This window comes from Nicotiana tabacum, chromosome 21, assembly GCF_000715075.1.
Source record: "Nicotiana tabacum cultivar K326 chromosome 21, ASM71507v2, whole genome shotgun sequence".
NCBI lineage: Eukaryota > Viridiplantae > Streptophyta > Magnoliopsida > Solanales > Solanaceae > Nicotiana > Nicotiana tabacum.
In genome coordinates, this window is record NC_134100.1 from 97,392,137 (window position 1) to 97,416,148 (window position 24,012).

Below are 24,012 nucleotides of genomic sequence, written 5' to 3' on the forward strand. Positions count from 1 at the left end.
ATATAGTTCTATTGTGACATTTGAGCTTCACGAATTGACTTTACTCATCAATGAATCTTGTTATATCATGTAGGTCATGGTGGACTCCAAACTCTTACTCCTCTACTTTTCATTTGCCAAGCTCACTTAAAAAGTTAGCATTCAATTTTAATATTCATGAAAGATTTACTCTTCTCTCACAAGAAAATGTCACAAGTACAACTTCAAGTACCATAGGCTTACCCCTCATGTAGATCACTACTAATATAAGATCACTTGGTTCGAAATAAAGTAGGACTTCTTTCAGGTGGTAATGAAGGCTTTTGGATTAGGGTAGGATACAATATGGATAAGTGGTTATACCTTTCCTTAAGTACTCCATATTTTCATTTCTAGGCTCACATTTACCAATTCTTAGAGGCATTTTCTTTTTACTGGGGGCTAGAGAGACTTGACTTCACTCTTTCTTGTTTATTTCATTCCTTTTATCCCTTTGATGCTCATGTTAGGTATCATTACCTCATTTTGAATCCATCAACCCTTCCACTTATTCTCTTTTTTGCATTTTATTTTTATTCTTTTTTTTCCTGCCTTCTCTTTTCATAGAGATCATTTCTTTTCTCTTTCTGTGCCTTGATACCTTTTTCAAATTCCTCATCTCTCCCCCAAACTTATGCTTTAAGCCACTTATTTCACAAGATTATTAAGGAAAGTTTGGGTGCCAAGAGAGGATCACGACAAAACGGGTAAAGGTAACATGATTATCAAATGAAAAAGGTTAGAGGCTCAAAGGGGGTTGACTAGGAATAATGACATTGGTTGGAAATAGAAAGCTCAAATGGGCCAAGAAAAGCCTACAATCACTTCTCAAACCAAGCAAAACTTAGGATTTCGTCTTGAAGCATATTTGGGGCAAGTTCTAGACCATTCACACGGATACTTGGACTAGCAACAATTCATCTCACTCCTCACGTAACTAGATTGTAAAAAAGGATAGAATCGAGAGCCTACAAGAACCACATTCAAGTTTAAAGATTATTATGGTCCAATAAGCCACTCGATGATTGCCAAAGTTTACTCAAGAGTCTCAAAGTTACTAACTAGAGCTATTTCTTTCAAAAACCTTGTCTCTAACTATGAGCACGTAGTTAAGTTTGTTGGTACCAAATAAAGCATGATTAACTCTTCGAGAATGACTTGATTAGGTCTTTTTATTCATTACTACTACTACTACTACTACAACTACTACTATTACCTAAACACAAAAACAAACTTATTCCTTTAAGAAGGTTGTCACGCTATCCATCGTTGGGACGAGTCACCCGATTCGCATAAAAATTACCTTTGGAAAGAATCGTGGTGTAAATAAAACCAAAGGCTTATTATCTACGAAAGCATAAAAAGAAGCTACTTAACAAAACAAGAACTAAAATGGAAAAATAAAGAAGCTAATAAACAATAACGACTAAAGATAGATAAATACAAATAAGAAAAAAAAGAGAATCATCAAATTATTATAGTCCAGATGTATCCAAAATGTATCAATGTATCAAATAAAATCAACCCCCCACCCCCCAAATAAAAGTAAGCATTGTCCCCAATGCTTAACAAAATAACAGTGAAAGAAGAGAGGGTAAAGAAAACTTTCTATGGATCCTTGGACATCTTAGTGTCTCCGGCAATATCATCTCCCTCAGGACCAGCTAACTGTATCTCATAATCGTCATATCTAGGCATGGTGGAAGTGGCGAACATCGCACGCACTGCCTCTGCAGTGTTGGCAGCAAGGTCTGGCTTCTTAGACTAGCCAGCTGGTGCTACCGGTGCAGATGGTGCTGATGGCTCTAGGACGGACTGGTGCGGGTCAAGTAGCATATCAAAAGGAAGGTCCCCAGTTGTAGCAAGTCTAGTCACCTCCTTTCTAAGCTTGTCCATTGATTTCTTTCTTAGCCCGGACTTCCTCATCTTCTTCACTTCCTTTCCCAGCTCCTCAATAACTTACCCGTGCTGTACCAAGGTGTCCACGATCATTTTTTGGTTGTCCAGAATCTTCTTGAGCGTCTCATCAATGTTAGAAGGGGCCTGTGGTATCTGAGTAGTGGACTGCGCTGCAACAATACTAGATAAGTCAGACAGCTTAGAAGTAGTTGTCTGCATCCAGTTGTTGAGACTCGTCAATGTCTGGGAGACTCGCAGAGCAGATAGTGGAGCTGTGGGCATGTGCACTGGCCTCAGATCTACTCTAGGGGTTGTGGTAGGAGCTGAGGATGATTGCGGAGGCATAGCAGCGGCACTGGAAGAAGGCTCAGCCGAGGTGGATGGAAGATCAGTTGTCTCAAAAACTACCAATGCTGGCTTATCAGACTAGCCGGTGGTGGTAAAAGGCTAGATTTTATTCTTTGGGTTAGTCGCATCCATCAGGGAATACCAGTCAAATGGCTTCTTCACCTTCACATTGGTGTCAAAAGATCTCGGCTCTACCTTTGCATCAGTGAGGTACTATGTAATAGTATTGGGATAAGGGTAGGCCGAGTTATCCTGCAGTGCTATCAATAAAATTTTGGCCGACATCACGACACCCACATTAATTGGGTACCCGACCATGATGAAAGCCACAAGAACAGCCTGAGGAATAGCAAGATAAGTTTCATTCTGGCTCGGATCGAGTCTGCTACAAACAAAAGTTTGCCACCCCTTCGCCTCAAAACTCAAAGTGCTCCGGTGGATGGGAACCCCAGCAGTAATCCATGGTGGTGGTGGACCTGATGGTGCTAAGATCTCAGCCAGCCAAGGTCGGAATTCCTCCTTCATTGCACATTTCTCCAGATACTCATTTGGCTCAACATCTTCAAAATCCAAGTACGCATTTATGTATGCTGATCAAACCTCACCTTGAGATTGCGCACTTTGGTCACCTTCGTCCCTTTCTTTATGTGAGAAACATTAGCATAGAACTCTCAGACGAGGTACTCCTTGGCATCCTCAACTCTCTCAGTGAACCACATCCAACCCTTTTGTACTTTGAACTGCCTCAAGATCGCCGGGTTGTATATCTCCAAATTTTCAACATGAACTGTCTCTCAAGAGTCAACGACCTCACCGGCCACCACATAGGAAAATCAGTGAAGGTGACCAAGCTGACAAACCTATCCTCCCAGACCTCCTTATTCTTTGATCTCTCTACACCTGTGGATGCACTATCTCCCCCTCTACCATCATTGGGGATCGTCTCTATAGTCTGTGCCTCTGTGACTAGTGTAGCTGATGGCTCAGATGCCTGTCTAGCACTCTCCGACCCCTTGGAGGTGCTGTGAGATGAAAAAGGCTTATCCCTGAGCTGGTATCTCCCATGTGGCCTTGACTGTGTGGCTGTTTGCTCCTCCTGAACAGAGGCTAAGTTGCCCTCTGATACTTTCCTAGACGGGACATAGGATCTAGACTCAAAGAGGTCTGCACCTCTCCCTCTGTCGGTTGTGGTTTCCTTCCTGATGGTTTTATGTTGGGAAAGGGGCAAGGTACCTTTATCTCGACCCCGTGAATATTCACCCTTTCCCTTTGAAGTGTCACCTCGGTCTCTCAATCGAACCATTGTCTGTACTAAAGCAAAGAAGATTGTTAGTTGCAATTCATTGTTTAACACATTCAGGACTTATGTAGGTAAGAGAGAAACAATTGGACACATTGGGTTATGAATATAACACATGTCTGTAGGTAAAGGGATCTTCGATCCGCACATTTTTTATGTGCGCCGCAGAAGGGAGTTGCGGTCCGCAAAAATCTGTTATGCGGCCGCAGAAAAGAAGTGCGGTCCGCACATTTTAACTTGTGACCGCACTTCTGATTCTCAAAAATGCTGAGTCTTTGAAGACAAAGAAATGGATGATCTGCGACCGGAAAGGAAAATCTGCGGTCCTACATTTTAACTTGCGGCCGCAGATCCCTGCTTTTTGAGTTGCCAAATTTTCTAATATACGGACCGCACAAATTCAAGTGCAGCCGTAGATTTTCAAAAGTTACGAACAATCATGTTTGTCTTACTTAGGGTTTTCAATTTCTCGCACAAATATACATGGCAACATTATAAAAATATAAAATTTCACTAACCGAAACCCATTAGAGCATGTATTAAGTTTACCCAATTCAGATCTATCCCACATGGACATATAATTGAACTCTAATAACAGATGCCTTAAAAAGAACTAAAAATCTTAAAATTAAACTAACACAAAAAATTAACATGAAATTGAAGCATACCAGGTAGAGTGAGTGCAATGAGTAGTCAAGGTTGTTGTGTGTAAGGACAGTTAAAAACTCCAAGGTAATCAACAGAGCAACAGTGTTTTGTTGAGAGACGAAAAAGTGTAAAATGAGGTCTACTGTTCTATTTATATCAATTGTTTGAGAGGGGGAAAGAGGCGAGTGCGTCCGCACATTTTCATGTGCGGTCCGGACTCTATCACCTGGGTGGACATTCTCAGAACTCAATGTGAGGTCCGAACATTTTGAGGTGCAGCCACAAATTTCATGTGCGGTCGCAAATCGACCTTCGCACTGACAAAGTCAAACTTCAGAGAGTTGGTATTTTGACACTTTTTTAATATTTCAAATGTGCGGTCCGCAAGAGAAATGTGCGGCCACAATGCTCTTCTGTCGTGGCATATAGAAATGTGCGGTCCGCACAATTTTGAACATTTAACCTTATTATTCCACCTTTCATGTAAGTCACACTCATCCCTGTAGCACACTTCAAATCAAATTAGAATACAAATAACACCTAACTATAAAAGAAAAAGGAAAAGAACACAGGTTGCCTCCCAAGAAGTGCCTGATTTAACGTCGCGACACGACGCAAAATACCCTCAAGTGAAGTGAATAACCGCCACCACGTGGCTATCGCCAACCTTGTCCAAGTAGTGCTTCACCCGGTGACCATTGACTCAGAATACTTCATTGTTTTTGTTCTTCAAGTCTAACGCACCAAAAGGTGTCACACCAATAATTTCAAAAGGACCACTCCACTTGGATTTTAGCTTCCCGAGAAACATCCTCAACCTTGAGTTAAATAACAATACAAGACCCGTCACCTTGAACTCTTTGTTCAGATGTATTTGTCATGAAGATATTTCATCTTTTCTTTGTACAAGGACGAACTTGCATAAGCATGATACCGGAGCTCATCCAATTCATTCAAATGTGCGACCCTTAAGTTAGCGGCTACATCCCAATCAAGATTCAACTTCTTTAGAGCCTACATTGTCTTGTGTTCTAGTTCCACCGGAAGCTGACAAGCTTTTCCGAACACCAACCGCTATGGCGACATTCCGATATGTGTTTTGTAAGTCGTCTAATAAGCCCATAATGCATCATCAAGCTTCTTGGACTAATCCTTCTTATTAGCATTCACCGTTTTAGACAAAATACTCTTTATCTCCCGGTTGGAGACTTCCACTTGCCCACTAGCTTGTGGGTGATAGGGAGTCGTGACTTTGTGAGTAACACCATACTTGCTAAGTAAAGTGTCAAAAGCCTTGTTGCAGAAGTGTGACCCCTCATCGCTTATAATTGCACGTGGAGTACCAAACCTTGTGAAAATATTCTTCTTCAAGAAAACCATTACACTTCTCGCCTCATTGTTGGGTAAGGTGACAGCCTCAACCCATTTGGACACATAATCCACTGCGACCAAGATGTCGGTATTTCCACAAGAACTCACAAAAGGTCCCATGAAATCAATGACCCACACATCAAAAATATCAATCTCCAAAATGGTTGTGAGAGATATTTCATTTTTCTTTGAGATTCCATCGGCCTGTTGACATTCATCACATATTTTCACTAACTCACTAGCATCTTTGTATGGAGTGGTCCAATAGAAACCACAACTAAGCAATTTGACCGCCGTTCTTGCTCCATCATGATAACCACCATATGGATAAGAGTGATAAGCCCCAAGAATATCACCTTGCTCATCTTCCGGTACACACCACCTAATCAACACATCCGTACAAATTCGGAAAAGGTATGGTTCATCCCAATAACAATCTTGACAATCCCTTTTGAGCTTCTTCCTTTGGCTTGAAGAGAACTCATCCGGAATGATTTCACACATAAGGAAATTTGCTAAGTCCGCGAACCATGTCACCTCTTTCATTGAAATTGCCAAAAGTTGCTCTTCGGGGAAAAAGTCATTGATTTCAAGGCCATCATGCGGCCTCTCCTCCTCCTCCAGACGAGACAAGTGGTCCGCCACTTGATTTTCACTACCTTTTCTATCTTGAATGTCAATATCAAATTTTTGTAACAAGAGCATCCATCTCATCAACCGAGCTTTGGAGTCCTTTTTGCTCATAAGATAATGAAGCACCGCATGATCCGTGTGGACAATAACTTTTGCACCCATAAATACGAGCGGAACTTCTCAATTGCAAACACAATAGCAAAGAGCTCTTTTTCCGTAGAGGTATAGTTGACTTGGGCACTATTCATGGTCTTACTAGCATAGTAGACCGGATGAAAATTTTTGTTGATACGTTTCCCCAAAACAGCCCCAACTGCTACATCACTTACATCACACATGAGTTCAAAAGACACACTACAATTTGGAGCGGTTACGATGGGAGTAGTTGTCAACTTGAGATTCAACAATTCAAAAGTTCTCATGCAATCATTATTAAAATTAAACTTGGCAACCTTCTCAAGAAGCTTGCACAACGGGTTCACCACTTTAGAGAAATCTTTGATAAAGCACCGGTAAAAACCCGCATGGCCCAATAAACTTAGAAATTACCTCAATCTTTGCCTTGTCAACTTCAATTCCATTCCTTGAGATTTTATGTCCAAGGAAAATACCTTCTTCGACCATGAAATGACATTTCTCCCAATTGAGCACCAAATTGGTTTCTTCACATCTAGACAACACTTTGTCCGAATTTGCAAGACAATCATAAAAAGAATCTCCAACCACCGAGAAGTCATCCATGAAAACTTCAAGGTAATCCTCCACCATGTCCGTGAAAATAGCCATCATACAACTTTGAAAAGTCGTCGGTGCATTGCACAAACCAAATGGCATCCGATTGAAAGCAAAAGTACCATAGGGACATGTAAAAGTTATTTTCTCTTGATCTTACGGAGTAATGAGAATTTGGTTGTAGCCCAAGTATCCATCAAGAAAACAATAGAAAGCACGATAGGACAATATATTGAGCATTTGATCTAAGAAAGGGAGTGGAAAGTGATCATTCCTTGTGACTTTGTTGAGCTTACGATAATCCATACACACCCTCCAACCGGTCACCGTTCTTGTATGAATCAATTCATTCTTGTCATTGGTGACCACCGTCATGCCCCCTTCTTTGGGACACATTGAACCAGAGAAGTCCATGAACTATCGGAGATGGGGTAGACAACCCCAGAATCCAACCACTTGATAATCTCCTTCTTGATAACTTCTTGCATAGCCTCATTGAGTCTCCTTTGATGTTCAATAGATGGTTTAGCACCATCCTCTAACTTGATCTTATGCATGCAAAAGGCGGAGCTTATATCCCGAATATCTGCCAAGGTCCACCCAATAGCCTTCTACCTCTTTTGTAGCACCGCCAATGTGGAATCTACCTGCACGTTAGTCAAATAAGAGGAAAGAATAATCGATAAAGTAGAACAAGGGAAAAGAAATTCATACCGAAGATGTGGAGGCAATGGATTCAACTCCAAGGTAGGTGGCTCTTTAATAAAAGGCTTTGTAGGAGGAGTCTTCCTATTTTCAAGATCCAAGGACAATTTCCGCGGTGCATAGTTGTACGACCCCATTTCTTGCAAAGAGTTCACACATTCCATGAAGTCATCTATCTCGCCATCATCAAAGTTGAGCAAGACGGCCTCCAACATATCACCAACATTGATTGTAGTACTTGCATCATCTACAATGACATCAGTCACCAAATCCACCAAAGAATACACCTCATTGCTATTTTGTTGCCGCATGGATTTACACACATAGAATACTACTTTTTCATTACCAACCCGAAAAGTGAGTTCTACGGCTTCAACATCACAAAGAGCCTTACCCGTATCAACCCGGACCAAAACATCTTCAATCACACCCAACGACCTTTTCATGGTTCGGTCGACCATTTGCAATCCCATAGAGGTTGGTCTTGGTTGTCCAATCCCCAAAGTCTTACAAACTGAATAGGGCATCAAATTTGTACTTGCCCCAAGATCACAACGAGTTTTAGCAAACTAAGCACTTCCAATTGTACAAGGAATCATGAAAGCACCGGGATCCTCCAACTTAGGGGTCATTGAATGAACAATAGCACTCACTTGATGAGTGACTTTGATGGTCTCAACATTCATTGACCGCTTCTTTGTCACAAGATCCTTCATAAACTTTGCATAACAGAGCATTTGTTCCAAAGCTTCGACCAATGGCACATTGGTTGAGAGAATTCTCCTCACGCTTTTTCCATCACAATTTTCTCTTCGAGAACACTGGTCCATGATGGCCTTTTTTATTGATTTTGACGATTGGATCTTTCTGGTGACCCATTCAAAAGAAGCTGACCGCTTTGACTTTGATTAGCCAATCATGTGCGGAGGGTGCTGTGCTCCTCTTCATTTGTTCATGTTCTTCATCATTTGAATTAATTCTCACCATTTTGCTTGGCGAGTATTTGAGGGTATGGAGGTGGAGGCTTAGGCAATGGTATCTTATCCTTTTGCATTACCGGCTCCGATATGTCAATAATGTGTTCCTTAGACGGGTTCACCTCCTCTTGAGTCTCTTCCACACTATTATCAATATCGATCCGAACTTCCTCATTAGGTTGAACAACATTGTTCGGGATCTCTTCTTCTTGCATCACTTGATCATCATCAACAAGTCACCTTCCACTTGAGGTGGGTGTATTCCTGCCTCTTTCACTTCTTGTGATAACCGTCATGGCATGTCCCGTATTGTTACCATCCTTTGGGTTTACTACCGTGTCACTTGGTAGTGCTCCCTTAGGACAAGAATTTAAAGCTTGGGAGATTTTCCCCATTTGAACTTCTATGTTGCGGATTGATGTGTTGTGTGAGGCAAGTTGGGCATTCGAATTGGCATTCTTTTCCATCATTTGCTTAAACATACTTTCAATATATCCCATATCATTGTTTGAAGAACTTGTACCATGGGAAGGATAAGGAGGTGGGTTGCTCGGTTGTTGATACATTGGGGGACTTTGAAAATCCGACCCCCGGTTGCCTTGATTGGTACTCCATCCACCTTGATTGTTGCCTCCCCAATTTCCTTGGTTGTTTCCACTCCAATTTCCTTTATTTATGTTGTTATGCCAATTTTCTTGATTTTTGTTTCCACTTCTATTTCCTTGATTGTTGGAATTCCAATTGCCATGATTGTTTTGTGGTTGCTATTATTGTTGGCTTGGGTCGTGGAAGTTATTTCTTTGCCCTTGAAAATTGTTCACATATTAAACTTCCTCCTCTTGTTCATTGTAGGAATCATCTTGCTCAAAACCACCATCATCTTGCACATAGTTGTCCACTCGAGTTTGCACCTGTGGACCCTTGGTCCTCCTCTTGTTTACCAACATATTCAGTCCATCCATAGCATTAACTTGGGCTTGAACTTGGTTTAGTTGAGTTTATGCTAGTTGAGCCATGGTAGTGGTCAATTCGGCAATGGCTTGACCATGGTCTTGCAATTCTTTGTAAAGGTGGATCATATTCGGATCGCCTTGTGGAACATTGTCCCGGGATTGCCAAGCCAACGATGTTTTCGCCATCTCATCCAAAATCTCACACGCCTTCGCATAAGGCGTAGTGATAAAGTTCCCACCAGCTAGTTGATTCACTACACGTTGGTTGGTTGTGTTAATCCCATAATAGAAGGTTTGTTGAATCATGTTTTCCATCATATCGTTGTTGGGACATTCCTTAACCATTGTTCTATAGCACTCCCATATCTCGTGTAGTGGTTCATTCAGCTTTTGCTTGAATGCCAAGATCTCATCTCGAAGTGTAGCCATGTGCCCGGTAGAGAAAAACTTAGCAATGAACTTTTCCGCCAACTCATCCCAAGTGTGAATTGAATGGTTCGGCAATCGTTCCATCCAATCTAAAGCTTTCCCCCGTAGAGAAAAAGAAAAAAGCCTTAGCCTCAATGCATCCTCGAAAATATTAGTTTGCTTGCTCCCCTAACATGTATCAACAAAGCCCTTCAAATGTTTATAAGTATTTTGAGTTGGAGCACCGGTAAAGAAACACAGTTGCTCAAGCAAAGTGAGCATCACATTGGTGATTTGGAAGTTGCTCGCTCTAATACAAGGAGTGACTATTGCACTAGCATAACCTTTGTTGGGCAATATCTGGTGTAGAGCCGCTCGTGGTGGAGGTGGGGGTGGAACGGGCACATTGCCATGAGGTACCCGGCCTCTCCGATTGGCTTGTGGCTCATGAGTTATCTCCTCTACTTGTTCTTCCTCGCCGTTCAATTCCCCCAAAGGCAAATTTTTGAGCTCATTGTTCGCCATGGTTGTACTTAAAATTTCTTAAACAAATTGGTAATATGGAAGTGAAAGAATATATTTCAAATCACACTCAAATATATAGCTAACACTGTTTTAACTCCCTGTCAACGGTGCCAAAAATTGATCCACGTCCAATCCGCACTCAATAGTGAGTGAAAACGGTCGTTGGAAGAATAGTACCCAACAAAAGTCGGGGTCAATTTCCACAGAGAGTTTAATATGGGTGTTAGGGTATAGAATTGATAAGAGCAAATGAAATAACTATATTGCACTTCCAAATAAATGGTTTTATTTTCTACTTCTAAATTTTCACTAACAATTATAAACTAAGGAGAAGAAACTAGAAAACGAATTATTGATTTTTTTTTATTTTTTTTTATTTTTACCAAATGGTTAAAAATCCTAGGGATGTGAACTTCACCTAGGTGTTCGCCTAATAGGTTGAGTACATTAACACTTATTTTATTGATCAGGGTATATTATAGCTCTCAACTCTGAGTTACCCACTCAATACCTCTCAGTCATATAGTGATTTTGCCAAATTTGGATTTCTCAAGCCCAAATGGGTATCAAGCTAACTAGTTGATATGAACTAAAGTCGGGTTTTCCCTATATCTAGTTCAAACCCTTTAATTAAGCTAATCAAATCCTCAATTAACCCAATTCATTGTTAGCCAAGTTTTCTTAGACTAGGTCCCTCTTTCTCAAGTAAAGACCAAGTCATAAAGGCATGAATCAATGTTTGCAGCCATTAATTCTAAAATTAAAGCATAAAAAAGGCTAAATAATCAACACTCAATCATAAACAAGCATTAAATTAAATACCCATAAGGTTTACACACTAGGGTTGGGTCACAACCTTAGTAAAAGTCTAGCTACTCATAGTGGAAAATGAGAAAAATAAAGAAGAAATACTAATTAAACTCATAATGTAAAATTAAAATGATAAAATATGATGTTTAAATCCCAAAATGATCACAAACTTCCTAAAATAGCAAAATACAACGGCTACAGCTGCTCAAACTTCAAGCTTGACCTAAAATGTGATTCCCGTCTATTTATAGTGGCCCAAAATTCACTGACAAAAATGCCTTTCGGGAGATCCTGCGGCCGCATAATTCCATGTGTGGTCCGCATATTGCTTCAGCTTGCAAGAACTTGGATTCTGCAGTCGCACAATTTGGTCTGCGACTGCAAGTCAGCTTCTATAACCGTACAATTCTTGTGTGGTCCGCACTTCAAGCAAGGCTTCAAGTCTTGGTCATTTGCACACTCTCTGAACTTTTGAATATTTGTCAGTGTAGACCCTATTCTGCGGCCGCACAATTCATGTGCGGTTCACGCATCTGCTTAAAATCTGCTGGGCTTCTTCACCAATTCTGCGGCTGCTGAGGGAATTTTGCGGTCCGCACTTTTTTCTACAGTCGCAAAAATACCTCTGCGGATCGCACTTCTTGTGTGTTGCGCACCTTCTTGGCTTGTGAGTCGGAACACTCTTTTTTGAGTCTTGTTTCTTCATGATAGCCTTAATTTCCAACATTTCTACAATTTTCACACTTTCATTAGTGTTGGGAACATAAATCAATACTTTCGGACTAAAACAGAAGCAAAATGGTGCTAATAAGTGATCAAAATTCACACTTATCAACATGTTCTCCTTGAAGAGGCTAACACCTTAGGAGAAGCTCAAGATGAGTACACCACCTATAAATTGGGAAGGGCAATCCACTGTTAGGACACCACTCTTTAATGGCTAGTACTACTCTTGGTGAAGAACAGAATGAGAGATCACATTCAAGGAGAGGATTATGAGCTATGGGACATTGTCACTGATGGTCCACTGGCTACCTTGAAGAAAAATTCTGAAGGAGTAGATGTGCCAAAGAGAATAGCGGATTGCACTGCTGAGTACTTGAAGAAGTGGGAGAAGAATGTTAAAGCCAAGAAGTGGAATGTTTGTAGGCTTGGTCCAGATGAGTATAGCAGAATCCAAGGTTGTTCCACTGCTAAGCAAATTTGGGACATACTACAAGTGGTCCATGAAGAAACAACTCAGGTGAAGAGATCTAGAAGAACTCTATTGTTCTCTCAGTATAAGAACTTTGCTATGAAGGATGGAAAAACCATTCAAGAAATGTACACAAGGTTCACTACACTAACAAATGAGCTAAAATCTCTTGGAGGATTATCCCTAAAGAAGAAAGAGTCGAGAAGATACTCACTAGGGTCTTGCCTATCACTTGGGAGAGCAAAATCAATACCATCCAGGAATCAAAAAATATTTTCCCTCTCCCACTAAATGAATTGATTGGAGAACTTAGGAGACAAATCATGAAAATAGATGTACCTAAAAAGGAAAGGAGCTTGGCACTTAGAATCACTGAAGGTTCTAATCTGGAAGATGATGAAATGGCTATGATCACCAAAAACATCAAGAAGTACGTGAGGAGAGGAAAGGGTCTTTCAAGAAGTGAAAGCTACAGCAAGGCAAAAGCCCCTAAGAAGCAAACCAATGATGGCTACTATAAGTGTGGAAAAACTGATCACCACATCAAAAATTGTCCTCTGTGGGGAAATTGAATGGAAGAAGGAAAGAGCTGAACGAAGGAACAGGAAGAAGGAACATGTTCAACCCAAGAAAAGCAATAACAAAGGATCAACCAAGGCTATGGTCGCTTCTTGGGGAGAAAGCTCAGATGCGTTCATGGCCATTGGGGAATCTGATGAAGAAACTGAGGTAAGTGTCTTTCATCTCAAAGACAAGATTAAATTTGTGTCTAAATAAAGTTTATCTGAGTTACTACTAGAGCTAATTGATTAATCTGAGGATGTGAGTAATGAAAAGGAACATCTGTCAAAATAATGTGTGATTTTAAAAGCTAATTGCAAAAACCTGGAACTTAGGGCTTGTGAAACTAAAAGTGAAAATGATATGTTAAAGAACTAGGTTCATGCACTTGACACAACTATCCTAGAACTTAGATCTGAAAATTGAAAATTAAAATTAGGAACATGCAAAAAGATAGCTGATCACACACAACTCACTTTAGAAGAAATGTAGGAAAAATGAAAGATAAGTTGTATAAGAGGGATGAACAGGTAAGAGTCCTAAAGAGGATCTAAACAAGATTAAGCATGATCTATACAGAACTTGTAAATAGAATAGGTCCTCTGATGCACTTTCATGGCTACAAGAACATCATAGTAGCAACAGAAGAGGACTCGGCTTTGGGAACTCTTTACCTAAGTTGGATCGCAAAAGCAAGTACCTCATACTCCATGAGAACATGATTTACACATACTGTGGTAACACTGGTCACTATAAGAGTGAATGCACTGTAAAAGAGAAGGCAGTTCAAAAGAACAAAAAGTTTGTTCTAGGGAAAAATAGGCTGCCAAATTCGGCTAAAAAGAATTTGATTTATCCTTTTCCCTATAGAAAGGGATCCAAACTAGTTTGGGTTCCTAAGAATAAACCCTGATTTCCTTTTGCAGGTCCAAGTGAAGGGGAGCAGCCAAATATGGTACATGGATAGTGGATGTTCAAAGCACATGACAGGAAGCAAGAACCAGTTTCTTTCACTTGAGGATCTTAAAGGAGGTAATGTCTCCTTTGGAAATGGAAAGAAAGATGAGATCATTGGGGTTGTAAAGGTCGGAAAGTCTGATTCTCACTCTATTGAGAATGTATACTTTATAGATGGGCTGAAGTACAGTCAAATAAGTGTATCACAATTGTGTGATAGAGGTGCATTCACCTTTATAAAATGCTTTGTGATAAATATTACCACTGATAAGATTGTTTTGTAGGGAAAAAGAGCGAATAACATATATGTGGTGGATCTGTCCACACTTTCAGATAATGAACTCACTTGCTTAAGTGTGTTGGACAATGATCCCCTCCTTTGGCACAAGGGACTTGGACATGCTAGTCTAAGCCAACTCAACAAACTAGTCTCCAAGGACTTGGTGATAGGGCTGCCTAACATTAAGTTCAAGGAAGAAAAAGTTTGCGAGGCTTGTGCAAGAGGGAAGGAGGTAAAATCCTCTTTAAAAAGCAAGAAAATGGTAAGTACCACCAGGTCGATGGAACTGGTCCATATGGATTTATGTGGACCAATGAGAACAATGAGCATAGGTGGTAAGAGATATGTTATGGTGCTTGTTGATGATTACTCTAGGTTTACTTGGACATTGTTTTTAACATCTAAAGATGAACTTTGACATGTTCACTTCTTTTGTTAGAAAAACTCATAAATAACTTTTTCTGCTCCTAGGACTCCACAACAAAATGGAGTAGTCAAAAGAAAGAATAGGACATTGGAAGAAATGACTAGGACTATGCCTCTTTCTAGTAAACTGTCCCATAGCTTCTGGGAAGAAGCTGTGAAAACTACTTGGTACATCATAAATAAGTGCATGACTAGACATCTTAATGAGAAGACTCCCTATGAGTTACTTAAAGGGAGAAAGCCAAATATATCCTATCTTAGGGCATTTGGATGCAAGTGCTTTGTGCACAATAATGGTAAAGACTCCCTAGGTAAGTATGATCCTAGAAGTGATGAGGGAGTATTCTTGGGATATTCTTCACATAGTAAAGCTTATAAGACTTATAACAAAACAATATGTGTGTAGAAGAAAGTGTACATGTGATTTTTGATGAAACTAACATTCTTTCTGTGAGACAGGAACATGATGATGAAACAATTGGGCTGGTATGAAACTCAAATAAAACCACAGCCCAGACTGAAGCTGCACCAGAAGAAGGTACATGTGATGGAACAGTTCCTTCTATATAGGGCAACCTGACAGGGGGAACTGAACAAAGAAGAACTGATCTTCAAACCTCGAGGGAACCTGTCCATGAACATGTTCCTCAGCAACAAAACATCGAAGGAACATCTAGGGGAAACTAGGTGGTTGTAAAACCTTACCAGTATCAAAGTTCTCATCCCATTGAGAACATAATTACTGATCCAACCTATGGAATCAAAACCAGATCTCCTTTGAAGAATCTTTGTGATTTTGATGTTTTTTCATCTATTATTAAACCTAAAAATGTTGGTGAGGCTTTGCAGGATGAAGACTGGGTGACTATAATGCAAGATGAACTCAACCAATTAGAAAGAAGTCAAGTTTGACATTTGGTACCAAGACCCAAGGACATATCAGTAATTGGCACAAAATGGGTCTTCAAAAACAAACTTGATGAAGATGGAACAATAACAAGGAACAAGGGCAAGATTGGTGGTTCAAGGATATAGTCAAGATGAGGGCATAGACTATGATGAGACTTTTGCTCCAGTTGCAAGATTGGAAGTAGTTAGACTCCTTATAGCCTGTGCTGCTTACATGGAATTCACTCTCCATCAAATGGATGTCAAGAGTGCCTTCCTCAATGGCTATCTAAAGGAAGAAGTGTTTGTCAAGCAACCTCCGGGCTTTGAAAGCAAGGAATATCCTAATCATGTGTACAAGCTTGACAAGACACTTTATGGGCTCAAGCAGGCTCCAAGAGCATGGTATGAAAGACTGTCAAAATTCTTGCTTGAGCATGACTACAAGAGAGGTAAAATTGACAATACTCTGTTCTTGAAAGAAAAAGGTAAATATCTTTTGGTAGTTCAGATATATGTTAATGATATAATCTTTGAAGCAACTACTAATAAGTTAAGTAAAGAATTTGTCAAACTAATGGGGAGTGAATTTGAAATGAGTATGATAGGTGAGCTTAATTTCTTTTTAGGCTTACAAATTAAACAAAATTCAAATGGAACTATGATCCATCAGCAAAAGTATGTGAAAGAGTTGCTTAAAAGGTTTAAAATGGAAAATTCCAAAGAAATTGACACTCCTATAACAACTGCCACAAAATTGGATATAGAAGAACCTGGTTCACCTGTTGATAAGAAGTTGTATAGGGGAATGATTTTCTCTTTGTTATATTTCACTGCTAGTAGACCTGGCATTGTTTTCACTTTAGGCCTTTGTGCTAGATTTCAGGCAAATTCAAAGGAGTCTCACTTGACTGCCGTCAAGAGGATCTTACGATACCTAAAAGGCACCACTGACCTTTATCTATGGTATCCAAAAGGTAGTAATTTTAACTTAGTGAGATATGTTGATACTGATAATGCAGGTTTTCTTGTGGATAGAAAAAGCAATTCAGGGATGGCATACTTTCTTGGCTCATGTCTTGTGTCTTGGGCCACCAAAAAGCAAAATGGTCTTGTCTACTGCTGAAGCTGAGTATTTGGCTGTTGCCTCATATTGTGCTCAATTGTTGTGGATCAAACAACAATTAATGGACTTTACAATTGATGTAGGTTATATCCCCATCTTTTGTGATAACACCAGTGCAATTAGTATGACCAAGAACCCGGTTCATCACAAAAGAACTAAGCACATAGATGTTAGGCATCACTTTTTTAGGGACAACTATGAAAAGGGTTTGATCACTGTGGAACTTTGTGCCACTAACAAGCAAATAACTGACATCTTCACAAAAGCTCTAAGTAGAGATCAATTTGAAAGGAACATGTTAGAATTAGGGATGATTAAGATCACCTAAAAGGAACCAGTTCTAACTCAAAAATTGGTTAGACTATTTGTGAATTTTGTACATAATTAGATTAGATTTTGCTCAGTCTCATACTTTAAATAGTATACTCTTGTGCCATGTGCTAAAATATCTCATTAATCTCTAATGATATTATCTTTATTTTCTTGGAAAATTCAGACTTACACAAGAGAATTCTCAGTGAAGAACCTGGTTCATCAAGATTACATGGTATGTACTCTCCACTTAGCATATTTTGAAATAATTGTATTTGGATCATGATCAAAAGGAGAGTCCCATTTAATCCTAACCTCTCTCAAGCTTATCCGTTACAAAACGAACCAGTTTCACCCAAGGAGAGTCCCCAGCGCAATAATTGCCTAGAATCTAGGGAAGTCTCTAACGTCTTTTCAAACTGACTCCCGATTTTATTAGACTCCTGAGCTTCTGAAAAACTGTTGTTACCCAATTAAACTCTCCCTCCTAAAATTGATTTGGCCTTACCCACTCTTTTCATTCTAAACTCTCCCGCCATCAAAAATTTCTCTGCATCTTCTCTCATCTTCTCAACACTCACATTTCATCTACAACCATCAATGGCCAACCTCTATGAAAATCCCTCATTACCACCCAATGAATCCACACCACACCTTCAACCACACCCTCAACCACAACTATCTCTAAGAAAGGAAGGTTCAAGATGCTTGCTCGCAAAGTAGTTGCTAGAGGAGAACAAATCAAGAAAATTAATGAGAAATTAAGGGAAAGTAAGGTAGAAGAACCCCAGAAATCTGAAGAATCATTTAAGTCAACAATTGAGTGGGAAGAAACTATTTCATCTGAAATAGAACATGTAACTTCTGGTTCCAAAATTGCATCTGATATAATTTCTGAAGTTGCTGAGAATCTTGAAAATAGATTTATTTTGGTTAGAACTCTGGCTATGGTTGAAACCACTGAATCTGGGAAAATTGGTGGTAAAGATAAAAAGAAAAAATAAAAGGAGAGTGAGGGTGATCAAGGTGCTGTGAGGGGAAAAGGTAAAGAAGGAGTGGTTGAATCTTTACCTACTCTTGCTAAGTTGACTGAGGAGACTGGAGCTATGGTATTGTGGAGTGAGGATGCTGCTGAGGAGGAAGAAAATTTGAGAGAAGAAGGGGGTAGTGGGTCTGGAGATGCAAGTGTAGCTGATGGGCTGGTTAGGTCGAGGAACAGGCTCCAAGAACTTGTTCCATCTGTGTAGGAACCCTTTGATGACCTACTGAAATGAGTGTCTGACAGTTACAATCCGCTAAAGAAGAAGAGTTCAAGAATTAAAATCCCTGGAACTGCTAGGGCATACAAGAAGAGAAAGGTTTCCTCTTTTATCCCTGTAGAGTTTCCTCCTACAAGGGGAAAAACTACACGGAGTCAGAAGAAGCAGAGTGAGGCCTGCCCATAAAGTGTTGTTTGAATTCGTTAACAAGGTCGTGTTGCCCAGGCAGGAAAGAAGGCACATTGCCACCTTCATGGACCTGGTCCTTATGGAATGTCTGGATAGTGGGAGGCAGATCAATTGCCCCGGGTTTATCATCCAGCTTCTTGATAAGGTTCTAACTGGCACCAATACTCATGCCATATCCTATGGTTTTATTCTCACGGTTGTACTTGCTCACTTCAAGATACCCTAGAAGAAATGGGATGTTAGTACAAGCAAAGATCACTTTGGGGCCAACACCTTGACTGCATGTGACTATGAAGTCCACACTGCTCCCAAAGAACCTGGTTCATCCAAGAAGGTGCTTGTGAACAACAAAGTGAGAGCCTTGGTGCAAGAAAGTAGAGCTAAGGATGTTGAGATTGAGAGGCTGAAGAAATGGCTGGCTGAAGTAGAAACTGATAGGGATGCTCTCAGGAATGAGTTTGCAAAGGAGAAGGAGAAGAATGAAGGAGTTCTTTATTGTATGTTGAAGTTGCTTCGGACGAGAAACCAAGAACCTGGTTCTACCCAACCTTGAAACCTTCCTAGCCTAGTTAGCCAAACCAGTGACCCGGATGTGATTTTTTGTTTTGTTCTTTTTGCTCATGATGCAATACCTTTATTTTTATTTATGCTTTGTGGATGACTAGTATCAGTGATAATCAATTGTTTTTGTGATCTAACTATTTATTGATGCTTCTTAGATAGCTAATATCATTAGATTGATAAATGATGCTTGACTCCATGATTTCATTTGAAGTAGCCCTAGTGGCCATTAGTGATATCTATTAAAATCTAGTTATCTAACATAATTATGAAACTTTTCGATAATGCCAAAAGGGAGAAGATAGGTTGTGCTTTTTACTTTGGACTGTGATGTTTATAACCTAATGAACCTGGTCCTTGATGATTTGTGACTTTAAAATGGAAAGTATTCTAACTTTGTGGTGATGTTGAGCTGAGTTGAAACAGGTCTTATGCTTATGAAAAGCACAGAGTTTGTCATCATTAAAAAGGGAAAATTTGTTAGCATAAGTAAGTTCGTTTTGATGATTGACAAAGGAACTCAAGCATGAACCAAGTCCATACACACACGGGCAGATTCGAGCACAAGGCATGCACGTGAAGGAGATAAGCTTAAGCGGTTATACCTGATATCTCCTGAACGAAAAGGCTGCATAATTGATAAGGAGCAGGACTCCTTAATCGAAGAGAACTCTATCCTAGATAAGGGAAGAGTTAGAAATTGAAGATAACTAGAACTCTTCCACCAAGGAAGAGTAAAACATTAGACTTCTAGTTATTTCCTACTCTACTAACTCTATATATTTCAGGATGTTCTCATTTTACAGGCAAACACAAATGCTGAAGTCAAACGAGAGTTGAGAGCAAAATGGCAAGGCAATTTGCAAGCAATTTCTGTGTGATTCAAGTGTGCAAACGTGGAGCTACATGAACCAGATAGAAGAACCAGTTCCAAGTGTCTGCCTTTTATTCTAGTTCAAGTGTAGTAGGGATTTTGAGTTGTACCTTTCAGCTTTCTTTAAAAGCATTTATACTAGGTACTCTGAGTGTAGTATTCAAGTTAGAATTAACTTGAAATTGTCGCAACAGTCTGAGGCTGGTTGCCACAAAGGGTTAGAGGTAATTCTTAGGTTTACTAAGAGTTTTGTAAATGCTATTTTTATCTCAGTGATTTAGTAAAGTGTGAAAAAAATCTTACTGAGTAGTAGGTCGTGATTTTTTCACACTTTTGCGCTAGGTGTTTTCCATGTAAAATCTCTGTGTTCTTTATTTTCTGTAATTATTATTCCGCAACAGTAGTAGTTAGAACACAGAAGAACCAAGTTCTTCTATACAAGTTAAGAGAAAATTGGGTACCACACAAATCACCCCTCCCCCCTCTTGTATGGTATTAAAGTCTAAAACATCAAATTCAGAGAATGGTCATTCAGGGATACGCTTCCCTAAAGCAAGCAATATAAGCAAAGATAAGCTTAAGGGACTATGTAATATATAAGGTACATGCAACTAACTCGAATACCACCAATAGTGACAACAACTATGCATCAGTCAATCTCAAACTAGTTAAGTCGGCTATATGAATTCTTAATATCATAAATGCTTTTTAAGCATATTATATTTCATATATGAGGATTCATCATAGAATAATGACAAGTTTTACATTAAGCAGTGTAAACCTATTGCAACTTTCTTCCCTTATCAAATTTAAACCTCCATATGCGGAATTTGACCCGAAACATCAACGTTATAAAAAAACGTTTACCGATCTTATGATATGTTTAAGGATTTGGTTATTTCTTTTGGTGGTATTGCAATTTATTCGTTGAAGCACTACCAAGTTTTTCTTTTGGAAAATTCCGAGGGAAACTCGCAATCACCATTCTTTAAGTGCGCACTAGGTAATTTGTATGGTCTTTGTGCAATAGCTCGCAAACTACACAGAAGATGTAAACTCCGTGCGCGCTCTAGGCAAGTCCGATGCGACGAGCTCTGACTGAAAAGGCTGCTAGGGCTGCTTATCGGACGGATTGGACGGTTAATTACTCTTAACGATTTGGCTTAACGGTTATCGGCTTTTAAATGTATTAATCCGCTAGCCACCCGATAAGATATCGGGCGGATTGGTATCGGTTTAGCTCTTATCGGGCGGTTTATCGGCCTAATTCAATCTATATTGCGTGCATTAATTGTTTGTTGACCACCTTGCATAAAAATTACACATTGAATCCAGACATACATGTCTGTTAACGCCTACATAAGAATGATGTAGTGTGTCGTGTGGTGTAGAGTGAAAAAAATAGAAAATATTGTAGTCTACATTATATCCCAAAGCAGACTATGATATGATGTAATTAAGGAAAAAGTAGTTCTAATGGATATGTCACTGTAACTCTTGCTAGCTATAACATGGATCATACAATGATATCAAATTTTATTGAGATAACTATGTGATTGCCTGGGTTTAGATACAAAGGAACAATTTCAGTAGTTTAGCTCATTAAATATAATGGTATCTAAGCTTTTATTAATTTATTCATAGCACAAACGAAGCAAAATTACAATAAACGTGCGGTCCTTCCCTTTGTTTCTTGTTCATTAATAATATATTAATAATTAACACAAAGGCTGTGATGGATCCATATTTACAATTTTAAAAAGCAAAAATATGAGCTTGCTCTTCATACTAGGGCACTAAGATAGAGTGTTGGAAGCCTGGAAGTCGACGAGATAGAGTACTGCGGGTGGCTGCTGGAGTACTGGTTGAATTTCTACTGAAGCTGGTTGAATTATGGTCGAATAAAGAGAACCATAATTCTGCTGGTGGCTACTGGTTGAAGTTTAGGCGTTAGGGTTCTGATTATTTAAGAATTAGGCGTTAGAACTTAGAGATAAAGTACTGGAAGAAGTGGAAGGTTTTTGATATTTAATATATATATATATATACACTTAACGGGTTAACGGATTATCCGTTAAGAAAATTGAATAATCCACCCCAAACCGATAAGCCGTTAATAAAAAAATTTCAATCTGTTTCCCGTCGGTTAAACCGTTAGCCCGATACCAATAAGCCATTAAGCTTCGGTTTCGGTTCGGTTTTCGGTTTCGGTTCGGTTTTGAACACCCCTAAAGGCTGCTGGTTAGGGGAATCGATCTCAAATTTTATACGTGAAAAATCACTCACCCAACCAATTCAGTCATTCTTTACTACCAATTTATTGAATAATAAATGAAGGGTATTCCATTTATTAACACTAACAAAAGCATAAATATTTCTTAATGTAACTTCTCAAAAAACCTACACCAACTTGGCTCGTGGATCCCTTTAGGATGAAGCTTTCGATTCATGGAAATAAAAATTGGAGTCAAATACAGAACATTTTATAAACAGTAAAAAAAAGAAGAAGCTGTCATATATTTAAGTGAATAAAACTCGGAGAATTCCTTTGCAGCTGGGCAAATTTTTGACCTTCTTTCATTCTTTATTTCTTCCTAGAATGTGGTACTCCTAGCTAGTAATAAACAAATAGTGTGTCCTAGGATCTGGTGTATAAAGAGGAAAACAAAGTGAACATAAAATATTGAAACTAATTAAATTGAGTTTAATTTTAAGGCGTGGGGTTGTCTGTTTGGTTAGTGGCATGCGTATATAATCTCCTTAAATCATGAAAGAGAAGTGGGGTGGTTGGGTTTTCAAACTATCAAAAATCATAAAAAGGATGGAGTTAAAAAGAGAAAAGAAAAGAGATGTGGGGTTAATGATAGATCTTTTATATTAGTATCAGTTTAATTAATTTAATCCATAATAATAGATTAATCATTATTTTTACTAGATTATCAAAATTAAAGTTCATCATAAAGCTCCATTTGTAATTTTTTAAATAAATAATCTAATTTTATAAACATTTTTCTACGCCGTCAATGTATAAGACTTCAACTGTATATGGAGCAAGATTCAACTTATATCTAGTGATAATTTCAATAATTTTTATACTATTAGTGCAGGCTAACATGTTATAGCAAGTATACCTTATTTTATAGATAACTAATCTACATTTAATAGAGTTTATGTCTTTGTACTAACGGTTTAAAAAATATGTACAATCAAGTCACTTATAGGTAATTACAAGTAAATTTATGATAAACACTAATTGATAACTAGATAAAAATAATATTAATATGTGCATGCTATCACGGGTTCAACTACAGTGATTTTTTAAATAAAATTTTGTATACTATCACGATATATAACTTAAGTTACATTTTTTATAAATAATTACTTGTAACCTCTTATTTAACCTAATAATGTGAAAAATTGTTTATTTTGTCAGGGAATAAAAAATAAATTCAAGGAAAAAGGTGGTTATTAGTGGTGGACATGGTTGGAGTCAGGGCCGAAAGGTGGTTCATTTAAATTTCTTTTATTTGAAAAATTACACTATACATATAAGGTCAAATTTTATTTTTTTCTATATATATTTAGATAATGAATTTTCTTGATTTCTTGGTGTGCTTGTTTTTTTTTTAAAAAAAAATTTCTTTTGATAAAAATTTTGTATCCGCCGCTGATGAAATACCCCGGAAGAGAGTGTGGGTTAGAGGTGGGCCATGGCTCATGAGGGTGCACAAAAGGGGTAGCAAAACCAAGAGCTATGTCCTCAAATGAAGGCTCAAGGCAAGGCCTCATTTGGCGCCGGTGTCTCCGCTCATGTGTGTGTTATTATAACATACTTTCATGAAATTAAGTAGTGTAATTAGTGTGTCTTTTTCTTTGTGTGCGTTTGTGTGGAAGGAGATGATATTTTGTGAAAGTTTGTATGTACACACACTAAGAGCCTGTCTGGACATAAGAAATTTTTTTTTTTTTTTTTAAAATAATGTTTGATTATTAAAATCTTACAATTTTTTCTAATCTTACTTGAAAATACATTTTAAAATTTGAAAAACTTGTGAGA

The 24,012-nt window shown here is 38.8% G+C and overlaps 1 protein-coding gene across 1 annotated transcript; it reads left to right on the forward strand.

The window, feature by feature from the left end:
• The first annotated feature begins 12,294 nt into the window (after positions 1 to 12,294).
• Positions 12,295 to 12,813, forward strand: LOC142175378 (uncharacterized). The gene has a single exon (XM_075241962.1). It carries the CDS (start codon positions 12,295 to 12,297, stop codon positions 12,811 to 12,813), a length of 519 nt encoding a protein of 172 aa, XP_075098063.1.
• Positions 12,814 to 24,012: the final 11,199 nt, after the last annotated feature.